At 39.4% G+C, this 19,952-nt stretch overlaps 2 protein-coding genes across 3 annotated transcripts in view; one reads left to right on the top strand and one right to left on the bottom strand.

Moving 5' to 3' along the window:
- Positions 1 to 490: 490 nt before the first annotated feature.
- Positions 491 to 12,241, bottom strand: MDH1 (malate dehydrogenase 1). The gene is made up of 9 exons (XM_068675586.1): positions 12,085 to 12,241; positions 6,942 to 7,040; positions 6,514 to 6,610; positions 5,372 to 5,547; positions 3,870 to 3,992; positions 3,562 to 3,738; positions 1,991 to 2,104; positions 1,701 to 1,790; positions 491 to 1,134 (listed from the first exon to the last, which is right to left on the bottom strand). The coding sequence occupies exons 1-9, from the start codon at positions 12,085 to 12,087 to the stop codon at positions 1,009 to 1,011; spliced, it is 1,005 nt and encodes a 334-aa protein (XP_068531687.1). The 5' UTR covers positions 12,088 to 12,241; the 3' UTR covers positions 491 to 1,008.
- Positions 12,242 to 12,429: 188 nt separating this feature from the next.
- Positions 12,430 to 19,952, top strand: part of WDPCP (WD repeat containing planar cell polarity effector) — a 150,327-nt gene continuing 142,804 nt past the window's right edge. The window contains exons 1-3 of one of the 2 annotated variants that reach the window (XM_068675584.1): positions 12,430 to 12,530; positions 13,023 to 13,105; positions 14,903 to 14,980. The gene's annotated coding sequence lies outside the window, so the exon portion shown is untranslated. Of the gene's footprint in view, positions 12,531 to 12,661; positions 13,106 to 14,902; positions 14,981 to 19,952 lie in introns of those variants that run through there. The other variant, XM_068675582.1, reaches the window with a different exon arrangement.

Below are 19,952 nucleotides of genomic sequence, written 5' to 3'. Positions count from 1 at the left end.
AGACAAAACAGGAGTCTAGAGGAGTTGCAGAAATATTCACTTGTGTTTGCAAAGGAATAATTACAGTTCAATATATTTGAAATAGCTTCCTGCAGTGAAGTGGTTGGAGGCTGCAGTAAGAATTCTCAAGCACATGCATTAACCTTTCTTGCCCTTAACCAAGTGAGGTTCCTGTCTCCTGGGACAAAAGGCTCTGATTGCCTTTGAAGCCACAACCAAATTAGTACTGAGCTAGAGTACTAAAACTGCTTTTGAGCTGTAGTGCTGGAGTATAAATCTGCCTTCAGGCTTTCATGTCTGATGTTGATATACAGTAATTTTGCCTGGGAGAGACAAATGGAAGCGTGAATTACCAACAAAGTTCTCAACTTATGCTTGAGAACTTAAAAAATAAAATTTAATACTCTATTTAAGAACATAAGTTGTACTATTAAATTCTATCTACCTAACTAAAACATGCAAATAAAGTCCAACAGACTACTCTTAGACATTATTTGATTAAGCGTCTTTTAATATTTTTATTGACAAACATCGTAAGCATGACCAGAGTGAACAGTATGTATTTGGAGTCTGTCCAGTAATAGACTTGTCACTGAACTACCAGTTCAAGGAGAACTATTGGCATTTTAATTTCCTTCCCAGTTGAGCCACAGGATGCTGAAGTGATGATAGACCAGGATGTGTTCCGATAGTGCCAGATTCTAATCAAAACTGAAGTTGTGCGTCACTAGCCAAGGCAGAGGCAAACAATTACTCAATTATTTTATAATACACAAAAAGCAACTAGTATTGAACAGACAAAGTTTGGTCAACAAACTAGTTTCACTTATTTAACCTTTTTCGCTAAGAACTCAATAGGCACAATAGTACCAGTGAGCATATGAACCTTAAAATGCACAATTGCCACAGACAGTTGACTTGAATACAGTAATAGTGTTGGTAGCAGACTTAGAGACGACTTTTAGATTCTGCCACTGTCAAGTGACCTTGTATTTCTGGATCAGCTAGTCATGCACTAGAGAGGAATTCCACAGCAGTCTCCTTCTCTTCAGTTAACTCCTTAGCAGTCAGATCCATCTTCTCACGAGAAAAATCATTAATAGGAAGACCTTCAACAAACTTCCAGGTCTTGTCCTGTTTGGGGAAAAAGAAAAGTCCTCCTCATGAGAACAAGATTCACTCAGTGTGCACAAAGGAAACTTTACAGTCTACGAACTACAGAGAACTAAGTGTCGCCTTTGAGAAGAGTTTTCAAATTGGCTAATTTAGAACTAGCTTGCTCTTAACGATGTACAACACCAAGTTTGTACCTTAGGAAAGGTGGTAAGCATTGTCACAGCTACGTGAAAAATCCTATTTTCCTGCTGTTGGATAAAGATCTGAACTTGTAAAAGAATTGAGTAAGACTGGTTTTTCAAACGTGATCTATGCAGTCAGAAGCAGTTTACAACAAGTAGAAGTGAGTTTTGTTTTCAGATAAGGAATATTACCAGCAGTAGCTAGTCATGTCAGATTGCTTTGCTGTACTTATTTGACAACTACTTCCAAAACAGTGAACAGCAGTTCCCTCCGTGAAAGACTGCTAAAACCCTCAAGTCCCAGCCACTGCAGTTCCATACCAAAAGAGTTGCTGTTAAAGAAGCTCCTATGATTAGCTATGACTTGCAGAAAACACTTAGATGTAAATACAGACAAGTTACCTTGATCACAACAGGGAATGAGTATAGCAAGTCCTCAGGAACACCATAAGAATTGCCATCAGAAATGACTCCCATAGAAACAAATTCTCCCTGAAAAACAGAACAAAAAATAATTTTTTCATTGCTAAAAGCAAGCAAAATTTTAACTTCCAATCTATTGCACCTCCTGACAGACTAGAAGAGTTTGATTATTACTCTCAACACACATAGATGCCTGAGGTCAACAAAAGACACTGGCATATAATCAAAGCACCGGGCAAACAAGGACTTACTCAAGAGTTACATCTTACCGCTGGAGTGCCAAACCAGATGTCCCTCACATGATCACAGATAGCTTTGGCAGCTGACATTGCACTGGACAGCTTCCTAGCCTTTATAACAGCTGCTCCACGTTGCTGAACAGTCTGCATTTAAGAAAATAAATAAATTATAAGCAGCAGAATCACAGTTTGGTCTAACTGTTGCTAGTGAATGCCATACAGAAAGTCCGCCTTCCACGCGTGATTTAATTTCATCAGTCAAGACACTGTCCTATCAGTAAACGAACATGGCATACAATGCCGAAATACTATTAGAGTTTTGCTATGACAAGAACATGATGGAATATAAAGAAGTGAGCAAGCCTTTGAAGTATCTGCTTTACTGTTAGCAGCCCACTAACTTCTCTTACTAACTAGATCATTCAAGCTTTTACTGTTGACATGCTTGAAGTCTCTTGATGGTAACAGATTTCTTAGAGCCTCATTGGGAATTTGGGTTTTTAGCTGAACGCTAACATGAACAACTTGATGGTCTCAATCCTGTGGTACTTAATGCATAAAGTTCATGTAGTCCCTGAAGATTCCTTCAGCCCCTCCTTATCTTATCCACACTATATTAGCACAGATCAGCATTACAGTGTACCTAGAATGCAAAGCCAGTATCTCGCTGTACTTTGCATGGCCAAGACAGGATCAAGGACATGGCAATGAGAAACTCCTGTAACAGGTTTCTGCTTACATTCTGGCTCATGAACTTTGGTTGCCAGCATACAATCATTTTTTCTGTATCAGCAAACATGGAGTGGAATAAGCTGTATCCAAATCAAGATCGGACAGAGCAGTCATATGACAAAACACACCCCAAGCCCCACACTAAACGTGTCTTGGCTAAAAAGATGAATTTGGCTGTCAACACACCAGTAACACTGCAATACCAACCAATGGACATCTGCTTGGGGTCATGTTGAAAGGCTTTAGTAATTCTCTTCCACTTTATATTGCAGTTAGGTAGACTGTTCTGTCTATTACTACCATTATTTTGTTTTAATACCTTCATTTATTCCTAACCCACATTAAAAGACTTGCATGTTTTCCTTTTTTTTTTTTTTTTTTCCTTTTTCAGATTTGAGAGTGTTGATGATGAGGCCATAGATTCTATTTTGAAGGAGGGGAGAGGGAATGGGGTGCACCACACACACAGTAGGGAGGGCTGCTAGCTTTTTTTGGTGGCTGGGTGGGAAGCAGCCTGCTTCATCCACAAAACCACTACAGTGAGCTGCCAATGGTGCTTGTGTGTCAGATAAGTTGCACCTAAATTATGATCAATTTTTTTTTTTGGTGAATCATTTGAGCAATCTAAGTGGATTTTTCCAGTAGTGTTTACACAAGTTTCACGATGCCTTAAATTTTCAAGAGCAAATAACTGATTAAGACAAACTAACTGAAGATGATTTACTCTAGATAAATGGATATTCTGAGACAGAAAGAGCTTGGCGGACCAAGTCAGTTAGGTATATAGCTTACAGTTCTCTGTGAAGTTCAGAGAAAGCAAAAGCACAGAAAGGATTTTTAAAATAAATAAATAAAAATCAAGATCTTACCAGGATAAAGTCTCCCTTCAGCCAGCTGTCATCTTTTATCGCTTCATAAACTCCAACTTCCTTCCCTTTCACATTTACCTTCGCATGGTTAACATCTGGATATTGAGTGGAGGAGTGGTTGCCCCAGATGATGACATTCTTCACATCATTAGAAGTCACACCAAGTTTGAGAGCAATCTAATTGGAAATTAAAGATGTCCACTGCATTAGCTTAAACTTCTTAATTCACAAACTTCTTTGAGAGCACTGCTCTGTTTGTATTTCGCAGACACAACAGAAAGCATTCTACTTTGAAAACGTTCTTTTACCTGAGATTTAGCTCTGTTGTGATCCAAGCGAGTCAAGCAGCTGAAGTTCTCCTTTGGTATTGACGGGGCTGACTTCGATGCAATCAGGCAGTTGGTATTTGCTGGATTCCCAACAACCACAACCTTAAAAAAACAAAAGGGAAGGAGAATTGTAGAATGATGAAGCATCAAAAAATGTACTTAGTCAGAAATACTATTTCTGCAAAATAGCTCCTTCAAGTGAAATACAAAAACACTGTATATAGGGAACTGCTTTGCCTTTGACACAACCACGTTTTGGTCTTCTCCAACAAGATTGTTTTATAATTGTTGTTCAGTCACTGAGTCTTCTATACGCACACAGGAAAAAAGTCCTAGCAGGTATTTCCTTTACAATTTGACAAATGTAAAAGAACAAGACTTCCAGAGAGATCTGCACACTGACCCACAGCCTGGATTCAAATTCCATGCTACCGGATTCACAAAAACCACGACATATAGATACTAGTCAGCCAACAGGAAATTCACTATCACCTTAAAAACTGTTCCTAGACTGGCTGTCACTGCTTTATATAATTGCTTTATAATTAGAAAGTCAGAACAGTTGCTTATCTCAACGTTCATAGGCAGAAGTAAAATATTGCCTGAATTTAGATCGATTTATTACAATGGGAAAACTGATTTTTATGCACCCTTCATCTACTAATATGCCTCAAATGATTAACGTCCAGCTCCATATAATCTCAATCACACAAGCTAATCCACAAACCTTCCTTTGTATTTCCCCCTTTTGAAAATAAGTTCAGCAAATTTTCCATTACTCTGCAATAGTTATATTGATAGTTTTTATTCCAACTGTATAAAGCAGCAAACAAGTCTTTAGAAGCAGTAGGAAGTTCATCAGCAGAGGAAGTAGACATTAAAAAGTCAGTTACAAAGCACAGTTGGAGTCTGAGTCTGAGATTAAGAGCAGTAGGAGAGCAGCCACATGATCCCATTAACTGTGCTGAAGCGATCTGAGAGAGAACAATTAAAAGCTTCCAATGCTCCAAAGAACAAGTTGCAAACAACTAAAATAAAGCCATTTTTTGTGCAACTGTAATTCCATATTGACACTGGAGTTAAGGGTCATTACGTTAAAGCCACAGACAGATACAAAGTAGGCAGCTGCATGCAGATAATACAGTTCTCCCAGAGAACAGAGAACAAGCAGAATACTTTTTTAAAATATAGACTTTTATTTATTCATTTAAGAATTGCTGGTAACCACTCCAGAGTATGTGTGCAATATAGCAATACAGTATAAGACCTACCTTCTCCACTTAAAGAATTAGGGACTAAACCATTTACCTATTTAACATATCATATCTCAAACCTTGACCGTGGTATATTCTCCACGGCTTAAGAAAAGGAATGCCTGCACTGAGTAGGCTCCAACTTGCACAGTACCATTTCACAATGCATTTAGACCTCTAAGTAACTCAGTAAAGAGTTAATTTTTAAAATTCAGTTTCTGTATTTACCTTGACAGTCTTTTTGGCATACTTGTCCAAAGCTGCACCCTGAGACTTGAAAATTTTCACATTTGCTTTGAGTAAATCCTTCCTCTCCATGCCCTCTCTCCTTGGCATGGAGCCAACCAGAATTGCTATGTCAAGGTCTTTGAATGCAACTTCCTCCTTGTCTGTTGGAATGACCTCTAAAAAAAGGAAAAGGGAAAACAAGAAGTCTGAGTAAGATAAATACTTATGGCAAAGCATTAATGGGGTTATTCCTTGGTTCATAAATTATATTTAATGCAATCTGAAAACAGCAGCACCTTTCCTTTCCAAAAATACAAATACAGTCATTTAGCCTTAAAGCCAAATATTAAATACATGCTAGTCAACAGTTTCTATATACAAGTATTTAAAACTATAAATTCTAAGCACAGGAGAAAGATGTATATCAAAAGATACCTTTTGTTTCTCTCTAAATACATACGTGTATACATATTTATAAATACATATGCATACACACGTATGTATATACGTTGCTCTTCACTGTTGCCAAAATAATTTACAATGTAAAGTACCAAGTACCAACATAAATGAGGTTTTCCTTTACCTTTAACAACAATTCAAACTGAAGAAGGTTTGTTTTGTACAAGAGCTGGAAGGTGCATGTTCTTCAAATAAGTACTGCAATAATTACTGTAGCATCTATTGGCTCCCTTTCTTCTGCTTGTTTAGAACAGATGAACTTGCTTATGTGACTTGAGGAGCAATTTCTCAGTTTGTATCTTTGTAAAGGTATTTCTAAAGAATAGGTTTTTCATTTGGTAGAAGCATGTAGCCATAGCCAAATATTCAAAAGTTATTTCACCTCTAGGCCAGAATACAATGTAAATGTAGAGGTTACTGACGATCTGTTGTACACGCTAACTACTGAGGTTTAGATTATGTAAACCAAAACTCATATCTACTTAGTCAATTTATGCACTGACATTCTTTCTAGCATGCAGCCTAAGTCAAATGAATTTAACTTCCACAAAATACAAAACCAAGAAAAGGATCATCCAAATATTTCTTCGGTTATCACCATTTAAAGAAACTTATAAATCCAGTAGCTATGTTAGAACATCTTGTAAATATAAGAAAATGTAAGAAAAACTTGTTTTGTCCACCTCTCAGCAGCGGCAGGGCACAGTCTTGCAGCTCCATCACTACACCTTCCAGAACAGTCATCATGGGGGTGATATCCAGCAGCACGAGCACAAGCGGCTGTAAAGGAACAATTGAATATGAATTGGTCAGAGTCGATCTGTTATGAAGATTAAGTTTGTAGCAGATAACAGGATAAATTATCTACTGCAAGGGATTATCAACTTCAAATCCATTTACACAAGCTGAAAAACTTCACCACAAACAACTATATAAGCTTGCCTAACAGAGCAGGACTCTTATTTCCTACAGAATAAACTGCTAACGTATTGGTAAAACAGAGTGCCTACAAAAAAAAAAGCCTCTGACAGCTCTGCCTGCAGAACTCTGCAGTTTTGACATTATTCATTAGTGCACAGCAGAGAGAAGCAAAAATTCAGTTGACATTTACCTGTTCTTTGCCAAAGACATCTCCCTTGGCAATACTGTAGAGCAGCGAGTAAGCAATCTGCCCAGCGGCACCAGTCACCAGGACTCTGATAGGTTCACCCTGGAAGAAAGTTGGGAAGACTTAACCACAGCCACACAGTGCAGGCTTACACCACCCCTGAGCGGTAAAAATTAAGTTACTACAGAAATAAGGTTAAGATTATTTAACCAAAATCGTGTGCCCAAATGTGGACCAAGGCCAGCTCCTGGAGTCACACTGGAACCACCAGCAACTTTTCTACCTGCCTTTACAGAACCAAACCACACTTTCAAAAATATCCCCAAGAAGAAATGCTCTTGGAAGAGCTCCTAAAACGCCAGGAATAACAATCTGAAAAACTCTGCATGCCTTTTAACAGTGTTATATTTTTTAGCATAAGGTGTTTGCAACACGTACCCACTCATTAGACTACCCACTTATGCTTTAACCTCACTGCAGAAGTTTCATAAGCTGTTGCACTCTGCCAGTTTTCAGATTCTTACAATACTGAGCGTTGATTTTATTATGCATTTTGAATGCTTAGTTGCAACCAAAGACTTGCTGAATGCCATAAGCCGAGGGATCTGTTGGACTTAAAACTAACACCTCTGTAAACTGTTATGGCAGCAACTAACAAATCCACAGACAAAAGCTACATTATGGACAAATAAAGAAGCTAATATACCATGGTATAACTGTCCATTATCAAAGTAACCAAAAACTCCAAGAACACTGTGCCAACACACTGCTATATTGTAACTAACAAAAAAACACCCAGAAGGCTTACTCAGCAGCAAAAGTCCATTTTGTTAATCAGAACCAGGACGCTGGGAACTCCAGAGGCTAGTTAATACTGAAAAGGCAAAACGTGCCAAAGGCTGTTGCTCATAATCTGATATTCTTTAAACCTGCTTTTTGCATCTCCCTTCTTCTCTAGAGGCATTACAGCTGACGTAGGCTGTGCTAAGACAGGAACAAGCAGACTCTGACCAGTCTGCTGGAATTACACACTCAATTTTTTTTTTTTTCAAATAATTAAAAGATGATTGTTTGAGTTACAGGCAAATCACTTTACACATTTAATTATGCCTGAAGTGATTTAGTTGCATGCTGGGTTACATTACAAAGTACAGCTTGCAGACTACAGGCAGTTGTATTTTAGCTGCAGCTTCCCCAGAAACCAGATCCAGTTTGGGGGCCCTGAATTTTAGAGGGATGCTGAAAACCAGACAGGGTCCAGGCAAGCGTGACTTGGATGGCTGGAGCCCAACGCTCACGTGCTGTAAGATGATGCTGAGGAAGCTGCTCATAGTCCGGAAAGGTAGAGGACACGGGGTGCTCCAACAGCAGCCTAGCATTGCTTCGAGGAGGGTTACAAAAATAACGCTGCCAAATGCTTCTTGGTAATGGCAGATGGCAGAAAAGGAGGCCACAAATTGCAGCTTAGAAGGTTCAGCGTGGACATCAAGAGAAAAATTCTTGGTTTGGGGGGTACTGCTGCACAGGAACAAGGTACCCTGAGAGCTTCTGCAAACTTCACCCTTGGTGCTTTTCAAGATTCAGATGAAAAAGCCATGCAAGGCCCAATTTAGCAGCAGCAAAAAATCTGCTATCGGGCTGCAGTGGACAACCTCCAGACTCAGAGCAAGGCAGAGGTCAGACTGGATGACCTCTAGACATCCTTCCCAACAGCATTCCTGCTATGAATACTTATAGGGAGATGATTTGAGGATTTGAGTATATAGCCCCTGCAGTAGTTACCAGCCAAGCACAGCTGCATCAAGATAGCATTAGATAACCACAAAAATGAGGCCACCCAGAAGTCATCCCATTCTACCCCATAACAGATAAAATGAGAGCAGAAGTGATGAAGTTACTACTACCGAACACACAGATGCAGAATGCAATGTGACTTCACCCTTGTCATACATTAAACTCTTCAAATATTTAATTAAATAGCTGCCAGCTATGGTGTTGAACTGCATTAATTTCTTTTGAACCTGCCCTACTGGGAGCCTCAGACCTCACCAAAATGAGGTAAAGAGAGAGGAAGGAAGAGAAAAACAATTCTTCTAATTTTAAAACCTCAAAATGTGTTTCAGTGCACTGCTCTGAAGTAGGTAAGTTACACCCTACAAATATACTATAACGTCTGAATGATGATGGGCAGCACAGACTAAGCAGGTTTAGCAGCCAACATTTCCAGGTGTTTTTCAGGAGAACCTACATTTTATTTAAGCAAAATCTGAACAACGAATGCCATTTTAGGGCAGCTAATCATATTAGTTTAGAAAATATGTACTGGAAAAATTACTGTGTTGCAAAAACTCAGCCCGGTAAAATCCTGTCTCAGTAGCACATAAAAACATATCCTGTATTACACTTGCTATGCCAGAACTCAGGGCCAAACCCGCAGAAGGCATTTTCTTGGTGTTACATGGTAGCTTAAATCAACAATGAATTTCCATGAGAATTTCTACTTAAATAGAAGACTAAGAAGTTGGGCTCTTTCTCCTTTGCAAACTGTGAGCCAATCTACACTGGTGTCACAAAAGGTAAACAAATTCAACAAGAGTTTTTTCCACTATATGCTTTCCACTTTATATGTTAATGGGATTTAAACATAAAAAATTTCAATAAATCCACTAACATTATGCTGCATATTTAGCACAGCAACGGAACAGGAAGATAAAAAATGCCAGAGATAGGTCTATTTTTTCCTGAGACAGACTTAGCATTTAGCCTTGTTAAAAACCCTCAATCTGACGCAGATCCACCCTCTCAAAAAATAATGTTTGCTACCATCCTTCCTGTTGTCCTCCCTCTATTTTGGGCTGGAAGAAATGCGACAGCTAACAAAGTGAGGAGTATTGCCTATTTAGTTTTTTCTCTCCAAGCCCTCAGTACACTGGATTCACATAGAAACTCTCCCATCAGTGGCTGAGTGGTAAGCAAAGTAATGTTCATGCTCTCTCGATTTCAGAAGCTGGATTAGCAAGCCAGAAGCGTGTTTCTTACAAAAGCAAAACGGAGTTAACTCTTCCTAGAAAACTTATGCCACATCACATCTAAGAACTGGTAGCACTGAGCATCTGAGGCTACTTTTGGGGTAGGGAGCTTAGAGAAGTATGCAGCTCTCAAGCTGACAGCTTCTCTGCGTGGCAGTTGTAGGTGCCACACATTTGTGTTCAGGCACTTTAATCCGTGACTTGGCTCCTGCGCTGGGCTCCGACAAGAATGCTTTCATGCTTTGGTAACTGCAGAGGTGACCTTTATTCGCTCTCAGGTAGACATGAGCTAGAGAAAAAAAAATATAACAAATCTAACTGAGCTATTTAATTCCAAGTTTTTTTCCACTCTGCGTAAGTCAGACATGTAATTTAAGAGTTTTAAGAAACAGGAAGAGAACAATCACAAAAAGGAAGCAGAAAAGTGTAAATACTGCAACCCTAGATACGTTTATCCTGATGTTCTAGTTCAACAATCATGTAGGATCCCCCCACCTCCAAATCTTCACAGACAGAAGCGAAGATTCTGTCACCAAATGATTGAACTGTGGGTTTAACACCTCTCCCAATCCAGCTTTGGCTTAAAAACTTCATGCCTACATTATCTTTGTGATTACTGCTGATATCAGCAGACCTAAAATATCAGTGCCATACATGACAATAGCACTACACTGCAAAACTGATCAGCAGGTTACAAAGTTTGGTTAAAGAGCAATATTAAATAGCTCACTATATGCCAGATGTGGGAACGAGAAACATCTATGGCCTGTTTACACAACTTGTGGACTTTGCATTACTAATTGCAATTACAAAAGAACTGAATAAGCATTATTGCTGCTACACTTGACTGTCTGTAACACACCATCAACTTAACGTTTTTCCTGTCAATGCCAACGAAGCTCTCCCACCTTGCTTGACAAGAATGCTCCAAATCTACCAATGAGCTTAACTAACTGCACTGCCTCAGAAACGTGGGGCCTCCCTTTGTGCCCCCACTGCAGCAGGGAGGCACTCACAATAAATCTGTCTGGAAATGCTGCAGAAGGAATCAAGTCAGCCTTGTACGTTAGTAACCCAGCAGCGCTGTGGTTCACAGAGAGTTCCAAAGGAATTCTTTCCTTCCCAAGTGACCTTCAGGAAGGTGCCCTTAAAAACATCTTTCCGTTTCATTTAGCTAACAGCAGTTGCATCAATAGACAGGAGATTTTGTTTCAGAGGTTGGGAGCCTCTGCCCAACAGCAAAAGTATAACTAGAACACTGAAAGAATGAAAAGAGCAATATTCCGAAAAGCCTGAGCACCAAAGGAACATCTTCAAGTAGGAAACCCTTTGGAGACCAACAACCTCATGGCAGCCAGCGTTTTGAAAGCTGAAGTGTAAAACACAACATTTTGACCTGAGGTCACTCCTGAAAACCCATATATTGAGTAAAAAAAATAAATAAATAAATAAAAGAGTGAAAAGGTAGAATAGACAAAGTTTACAGACTTATGTAATCTATGCAGCTAGATAGGATAGCTTTCTAGGACATAGCTAGAAAGGTCACTTAGACATCTTTTTTACAGATAAGTACCAAAATTAAATGTTTGAACGAGAAGGTATAACGGCTAGGAGAAAAAGCGAAAAGAAACACTTTCCAGATTATAAAGAAAAGCAAGGTCTCTGCACAAGACGCGTGCACGTACACACAAACCCAAGCACCCCCCTTCATCCATGCACCCTCAGGGCAGAGCCGGAGAAACTCCTGGAGGACTTGCAGAGCCCACAGGAACCCCCGGACCCCTGACGGCGAGCCCCGAGAGCCAAACGCCTCGCCGGCATCTCCCCTTCAGGAGACCGCCGCAGCGGCCCCGGGGGACGCCACACAAAACCCGCAGGCCTGGGGGGATTCGCCACCTCACGGCCACCTCCGCCTGAGGGAACCAACGGCCCCTCAACGGCCCTCAACGGCCCCCAACGGTCCCCAACGGCCCCCTCAGCGGCCCTCAACGGTCCCCAACGGTCCCTAACGGCCCTTCAACGGTCCCCTAACGGCCCTTCAACGGCCCTTCAACGGTCCCCCAACGGTCCCCCAACGGTCCCTCAGCGGTCCCCCAACGGTCCCCCGAGGCACCGACCATGGCTGGGAGCGGCGGGCCCGGCAACCTCGAGGTCACCTCTACGACGCGACTGCGACCGCCGGCAGCGCCGCGCTGAGGTACAGCGGCAAGGGGCGGGGCGCGGCGCCCCGCGCGGCCGCCTGGGGGATGTAGTCTCGCGCCCCGCCGCCTTCAGCGGGTGGATGCCGGGGAGGAACTACAACTCCCAGAGTGCCTCGCGGCACGCGCGCCAAGCCCCCCGATGCGATTGGCCCGCCGGGCTCGTTCATTGAGGGGACGCTGCTCCGCGGAGGGGGGGGCAGCAGGAGCAGGATGCGCATGCGCGCCGGGGAGACGCGGGACGGGGAGTTAGGGCAGAGCGGGCGGAGACGTGCGCGAGGCACGCCGGGAAATGCCCGGCCTGGCAGGAGGGCGGGGCGCGGTCACCGCGCATGCGCAGGCGGCGGGGCTTCGGTGGTTGCTAGGTGACGGGCGCGCGCGCGAGAGCCCCCGGGGCTGTCCCCCCCCCCCTCAGTCACCTCAGCGTCCCCCCCCCTCCCCTCACAGCCCTCACCGGGCTGCGGGGCGTTAAAATAATAAAATCCGTCAAAAAAAACGGCGTGGTCGTGCTTTGTGTGGGGAGGGGGGCAGGACCCAGCCTGCTGTCCGTGCCCGGCGGTGGCACAAGCGGGTGTTTTTCGCCCACGGGGCTCCTCAGGGCGTTTATCCCCTAATTCCGCCCAAACTCGCCCGTCCCAACGCTTTTCGTCGGGATTAAGCGTTAATCCCAGCCCGGGTTTCCGAGGCGGTTCGGGTTTTAATCCCGCAGGCTGGTTTTTAATCCGGCAGTTCCCCCTCGGGGAGCAGCAAGGCGCTCCTGCAGGGCGGCGGGTGTGAGGCTGAGGTGTTTGTGCTCGCGTGATGTTTTTTTTTTTAGCCCTTCTCGCCGCTAACTGTCCCTTGTGCCACAATTCCAGGCTTCCCGGGGCTTGGCCGAGACTTTAGCTGAACCTCTGGCAGCTCCTGGCGTGCAGAAACCCGCCGTGTCAGAGTTGGAAAGGTATAGTTACGCTCAGTTTTGTTTTAAATACCAAACTCCTCAACACTGTTCCTGACTCGCACCCGTTATTAACCATACGCTTTTGCCACAGATGAAGTTTGTACCCAAGTTCTGTGCTGGGGGTGAATTGCAAAGCTAAATAGCTGCAAGCAAGGCTGGGCTCTGGCTTGCTGTGAAGCACAGAGAAGCCTGTTGCGGAGAAGGGCCCCTAGTTTCAAAACATATTTCCAGAGCATCCTAAGATGCTTTACACTAGTGGCTCTAACCTTTTTTTTTGCACCCAGATATTGTACAGACTCAATTATCACCATTTAAGATTATTTAAGATATAAATTTACATAAAAGCTGGTGTGGACATGCTTAAGGTAATTTCCACGTGGTCTAACAAGTTCATTTTAAGTTGATTCCTTATCAATTTTCAGCTAAATCAATGTAAGCATGCTGTAAACTGATTTGCTTGTCAATGTGGCAGATTATATTGGTTTAATGGATTTCAGTTAAGCTAATTGGAATTTCTTCTGTAGGTAAGGCTCTGTTTTCATACTCTGTCCTTTTCTGTCCAAGCTTGTGCTCCTTGGATTATTTGTTAATGAAGATAACATACCTAGTGCTGAAACTGATTAGTCAGAGATGTGTATATCACTTTATTTTAAATCTGTTGCTGTATAATTAGTCCCAGAATGTGCAGTCTTAAACCAAACTCTGTCTTTTGTGCTGACTTAACTGAAGATATGTTAAAGTTTTGCCTTTTGTGAATGTGGTGTAATTTTCATAGCAATATGTAACAATTCTGCAATTTCCTTTTTTTCTTGGCTTAAATTTGTTTTATACTTGCTAGGCTTTTATATCTTCCAAGCAAAATCTAACTGCACTAAATTAAATGAGAGAAATGTGAGATGCTTCCTTCTTCTCCATCTGTTTTAACACCTTTTTTTTTTTTTTTTTCCCTGATATTTATTAGTTTTTAAAATCCTCTGCTTCTGGATAGAAACCTTTCTGGCGTTCATGCCAGGAAATGTTGGTTCTTGGTTGCATTCCTATTGCACTTAGCTCATGTCATCATCTTCAGATTGTTGTCACTGCAGGAATCTATGAACATACAGTGTTTGAGTTTCTGCATCCCATTCTTCCAAATCTGTGTGTTCTTTATCTTCAAGAGCTGCGATGTATTTGATTTCTTTTTGTTGATTTATTAGTCTTAACACCTTTTCAATGTTTTGGATATTTTCACTCAAAATTTAACACCCTTTTTCCTGATCAATTTTGTTACAGTATGCGGATTTCCTCCCATTTGTTACTGTCTCATAGTTTTCTTCCCACTGTTTCATCTTCTATTTTTCTGAGATGGCGAGATGTTCGTGTAATTCTTTAAAAATTCTTTAATGCATTCCCCATGTTTCATTAATATATATCGCTTATGTAGTGCTTTCAGATGAAGAGCTGTGTAAATGGAAAAAAAAAAAAGTGCAAAAGAAGTAACGGAACTTGAGTATGCACAGATTGGACTCCAAGCTGACTCTTGAAATATATTTTACAGTTTTTGCACTCAGTAGTATTGATTTATGTGGAAATTGGTGTAATTAAACAATGCAATTTATAGTCAAAATGTTTCGATCTTCATCTTGTGATTATATTAAGTATATATTAAGTATATATTAAATATAAATATTAAGTATTATTTTTCAACGTAACCACTAGTTTTGAAGGATACTCTTCCAGAATTCAATCTGTTTTATTTATATAAATCCACATTTATATATTTCAATATTTTAAAAATAAATTATTCTCTGTTGACAGACGGCTGTGTTCTTTATATTTTGGATCAGATTTTCTTTTTCTTCATTGCCATCTGTAGAAATTATTGAATTATTTTGGGTAAGTTTTTACATTCATTTCCAATAATTTGTGAAGTTATCTATTTATTGTCTCCATGTGTCATACAGTTTTTCTTTTACCTAATGCACTTGCTTACAATTTTTATACAGAAATGTGTCTCAGGTAGCTAAACCTATGTAATATAAGTAATTCTTCAAGTGTTTAAGTAAAAAAAATAAATTAACTATGTATTTGCTGCTTTCTATCCTAGAAATAATAGTAGAATTTGAATAATTTTGGAAGCCTACTCTCCATTATGATCCAATGGAATAATAAGGGATTTTTTAGAAATAAAGCATTAAAAAAATACTGGAATGAGATTAAGAGGTTCAAAACCCATTTTTTAAAATAATGAGAAATCTGTAAGTTTTAAAAAAAGATAAACATGTAGATATAGGCAAGAGCAATAAAGATCTTAGCTTAGAAAATGGAAATAGATACATTTGCATTAAGAACTGATGCTTTTATACAAGATTTTTTTTGTATTCCCAACTCAAATGTCCAAATCTTCCTTTTTCACTGTTTATTTCTAACCTTCAGTTATATGATACAGCATAAGCATTAAATGGTGTAAAGAAAGTCAAATATCTAGACGTTCTTCTAACAACTCTGACTTTATTTTATATATTTTTGCTGTGGTTCAGAAAACTTTCTTAAAAAAAGAAGTTTTACTTTCTATCTACGGAACCGGTTTGTTTCATCCTGTAGCTTCATTTTTACTTAATAGTTTAGGTGTGCTTTAACGTAATTAGAGGTAATCGAGCATTCATTAAGTTATTTATAAAGCTTCCAGTATGTTTTTGGTAGGTGGATAGGATGCCATATAACATTCTCTGCTCATGTGCCTAGTGTGAAGAGATGAATGATGTATAACGCACTTGTAACATCTATTAGTAATCTTTATGAGCCATCCATGAGTTAAATCTTAATACAAATCGTGACCAGAATGTTCTTTTTTGTTGCTTATTTCTGTGTAGTTTACCAGTGCAAACACCTGCTACGCATTTGACAAATATTCTTCCTAGTTTCACTCCTTTTACTTAGCAGAAATCCATATTTTTCTTGGTTATGCAGAGACTATGTGACAGCAGCACGGCTTTTCTGCTCACTAAGGCTGACATTTGTAACTTGGGTGAATTAGGTACTTCTTCCCATAGTAGGTGAGCTGTGGTGGTAGAGGTTTTTGCAAACCATCGGGAGATTGGAAATGGAAGGAGGGGAAGAGTAAGAGCATCCTTTGCAAGCAGGAGAACGGCATGAGTATGGCAGAAGGTGTTTTTTTGAATTTATGGTATTTGCTGCTCCGTCAAGCAGTTTTCCAGACCACAGAAGCTAACTGTACTTTAGTGACAAAACTGCAAGTCCGTAATTGGGACATCATGGGTTCTATTAGCTATTTGAAATGCTTGCAGTAAAGCATTTTTTTTTTTCTGTGCAGATTTATGACCATAATAAAGCAACTTCATTTGGAAATGTGACTTCCCAATTAAAATCTAACGAGAAGAATGTCAGATTAGGGATTCACGTGAAGAAGAAAAAACAAAAACAAAACAAAAAAAACCTTAGGCATTTATCACAATAAGTGTTACGTTTCCTTGTGTCATTTTGTTTTTTGAGTGTTATGAAATTATTGTGTTTATGTAGAGGGTTTCCAAGGCATATCCATAACATCGACATTTTTGAGACATCTGAATGAAGATTATTACACCAGCCTGTTTTAATACATTGCTGTTCAGTAAAACTAACAGGTTAACTTGCTAGCTGAAAGCATATGAGTAATTGTAAATCTGTTGCTGTTTTTATATAAACATTGGAAAACTGTTGCTATTTTACAACAGCTTTTTCATTCCCTTTCCTCTAGTTTTATAAAACATAGTAAAACTGTTGATGTGTTTTAAACCCAATCAGAAGAGCTAGGTTGGTTTTGCATGGAATAAATTGTCTGTGTGACAATTGAAGTTGTGCAAAATCAAACACGGTACTCTTAAATTAATTTATTACAACAGTTTTAAAAACAAACAAACAAAAAAATCCCACATTTAACCTAGACATTAAGCTGGTGTCCATTTAGTTTTGTTTTTTGTTTTTGTTTTTTTTTTTTCAAACAACATAAACATTTAATCAAATGGTAAAACAGGTTCTAGTGAAAATCAGTGCTTACTTTTTCTCATAGTGACTTTCTTTGGCATTTGTTCATGATAACCTGAAAGAATAACTTTAGATACGAAAAGTTACCAGCCATAATGGTTAACTTCCATTTTTTAGACTCAATGCAGGTGGGTGAATCCATTGGCTTTGTTTATCCATCCAGTCCAAATGACTGATGGATGCTCTTCTGTGTTGAACTGTTGTCATTAAGATTATTTCTGTGAATTATGAACACAGAGTTTATTTAAAATATTTCAGCTTGTTATACAATATCCCTTTGTATTTGTTTCTGTATTTGTACAGAACTAAGTTGTTAATAGCTATCATTATGCAGATTGAATTTCTCTCTTTTAAGAATTATTTTAAGTAAAATATCAAAAGAAGTATCTGGGAAGGGAGAATGATGGCTTATGATATTGACTCTTTAAAGTTATTTTTTTTTAAACAACCCTTTACAGAGGGGAAATACCAATAAATGTTAAAGGAAATAACTGGTGCCAATATTTTTATCTTAATGACATTTTTTATGTGTGAAACAACTTTTAAAGCAAGAGTTGATCAGTAAGAAGCTGAAGAGCAAGTTAAACTCCTTGTTTCCTATACGGATGTTTTTTCTGCAGCTTCACACATCCATTTTACTATCTGGCCTGCTTTTGGAACCTTACCAAATTGATTTGTAAACAGCAGCAGAGCCTATGGATGGCTTTAGTGTTGCTCCTAGTACTGTCCTTATTCAGTGGTTTTAATGATGTGTGAAGAAAGAAAGAAGAAATTGTATTTATTCATTCTGCTCACGTAAACCCAAGTACTCAGTTTCGGCACATGCTTGCCTGCCATCAGTTGCACGCTGTAAGGCTGAACTGCCTCCATCTCTTGATAAAAGCGTAAAGCCCTTGGATCCAGCACCTAGTAGCTATACCCATGCTGCATAACTTCAGGTTTCCCATGGCTCTGAAACATGCAACATATATTGTTGGTGGTGGTGGTGTTGTTTTTCAGTTCAGAGTGTCAAAAGGAGCTGTGCTGGACCCCATAAAAGTGGATTTCTTATAGCGTGAGGCTGAGGATCGATGTTACTAACTTCTGAGCATATCACAAAGGCAATTAGAATTGCCTTCTCTTGCAGGGATGGTGTTGAGGAATCATTTCACATGAATTCATGTTAGTCATACTTTCTGAAGCAGTGTTGTGAACCATTTTGAGAGGAATTAAAAACCTTGCTATAGGAGAGCCAAGGAGTGAGTCAGTGTGTGCCCACTATGAATGATAAGGGATCCATGGCCCTGGAACAAAATCAAGAGCATCCTGCACATCGTAGTGTGGACACAAATGGTGGAAAAGAAATCTTTGGGTAAAGAAAATCTTATCTTTGGGTAAAGAAAATCTTATCTTTGGGTAAAGAAAATCTTATCTTTGGGTAAAGAAAGCTTCCCCATGAAGTAATCAAGCAAAGGGAATCATGATTCTAGTTTTTTTTTTTTTTTCTAGTTTGTTTCTAGAGTGATACAGCTACATTTTTTTTCTTAGCCTTAATTTGCAGCCTACCCTTAGCTCCTGAGCAGCCCTGGTAATTCACTAACATGTGTGGTGAAAAAGTTGTAACTTAACTGGATAAAAGCCTTTTGAATATTTCAAGTCCTATTGGAAAGATGTTACTCTTTCAGTATCTAGTTCTGTATACTTTTAATATAGGCAAAGCCGTGTACATTTATTTCATGGCAGGTAATCCCATTTATTTACAATAATGGGCCGGCTACTGTTTCAGTTGCATTCTGCCTGACTTAAAAGAATATAAAGTGTTGCTATGCAATGGCCTTTTCCTTTCATAGCTGTCTGACATCCAGGGTCTAGCCTCAGTGTATTAGGCAAGGGAACTAGAAATACACTACAGTTAAATTATGGGTTTGAATCTCCAGGTGGTGCTTGAATTCAGGGTTGAAGACTGTAGAAATTAATTTTGCTAAAGCAAGAAACAACAGGACATTAAGCTACTATGCCAGCTTTAGATGTACGCTTCAAAAATTTTTTGCTGCTCAGCATTATTCAGTAATCTTTAACTCAAATTGCAGGAAATATTTGAAATTCCATTCTAACAATATCCAACAGAGAATATTAAAGAAGCATTAAATTTCAAATGCCTGAGGGAAAATGTTCTCTTGCAACACCATGGGCATTTGGATCTCACTAGTATATGCAGTATTATAGTCTAATATTATGCTTTGCTTGGTATAAAATGAAAGCCCAATTTTAATTCTATCTCCAAAAGCTTGGCATACTGCAGTGAAAAATAATTTATTTGAATGTTGTTTTTTAATACATTGCAACCAACTTTAAAGCTTCCTTATATAAGACTCCCACTATGGCTTTTTGTAATCTAACTCTTTCATTAAAACTTCAAATGTACTCCCAAAGACTTATCTCAATGCTTTCCTTGTTAATTTAGAAGTTGTGAGATCCCAAAGTTACCGCAGAAGTGTTCCCTCGTTATATGCAATTTTTCTCTTTAGACAAAAGTTTAGTATTTTATAGTATCTGTGTAAGTATATAAAATTCCCAAACAGAAGATGAATACGCTCCTAAGAGACAGGTAATATGCAAATTCAAAACGTAGCTTAATGATGCATCTACACAGTTCTGGGCAGGTTAATTTGTCAAACCTGTTTGTGAACTTAACTAAAAAGTCACTGATTAAACCTTTAGGTTTTTATAGTCCATATATGCTATGTTTGATTGCAAAGCTCTTTGAGCAATGAGTTCCCAGCTTACAAATTCCTTGGGAGAGAGCAGAAAACCTTTACAGAATCTCTAGCACAAATATATTTCT

Source organism: Anas acuta, chromosome 3 (genome assembly GCF_963932015.1).
Source record: "Anas acuta chromosome 3, bAnaAcu1.1, whole genome shotgun sequence".
NCBI lineage: Eukaryota > Metazoa > Chordata > Aves > Anseriformes > Anatidae > Anas > Anas acuta.
This window is presented reverse-complemented; position numbering and strand designations above follow the sequence as displayed.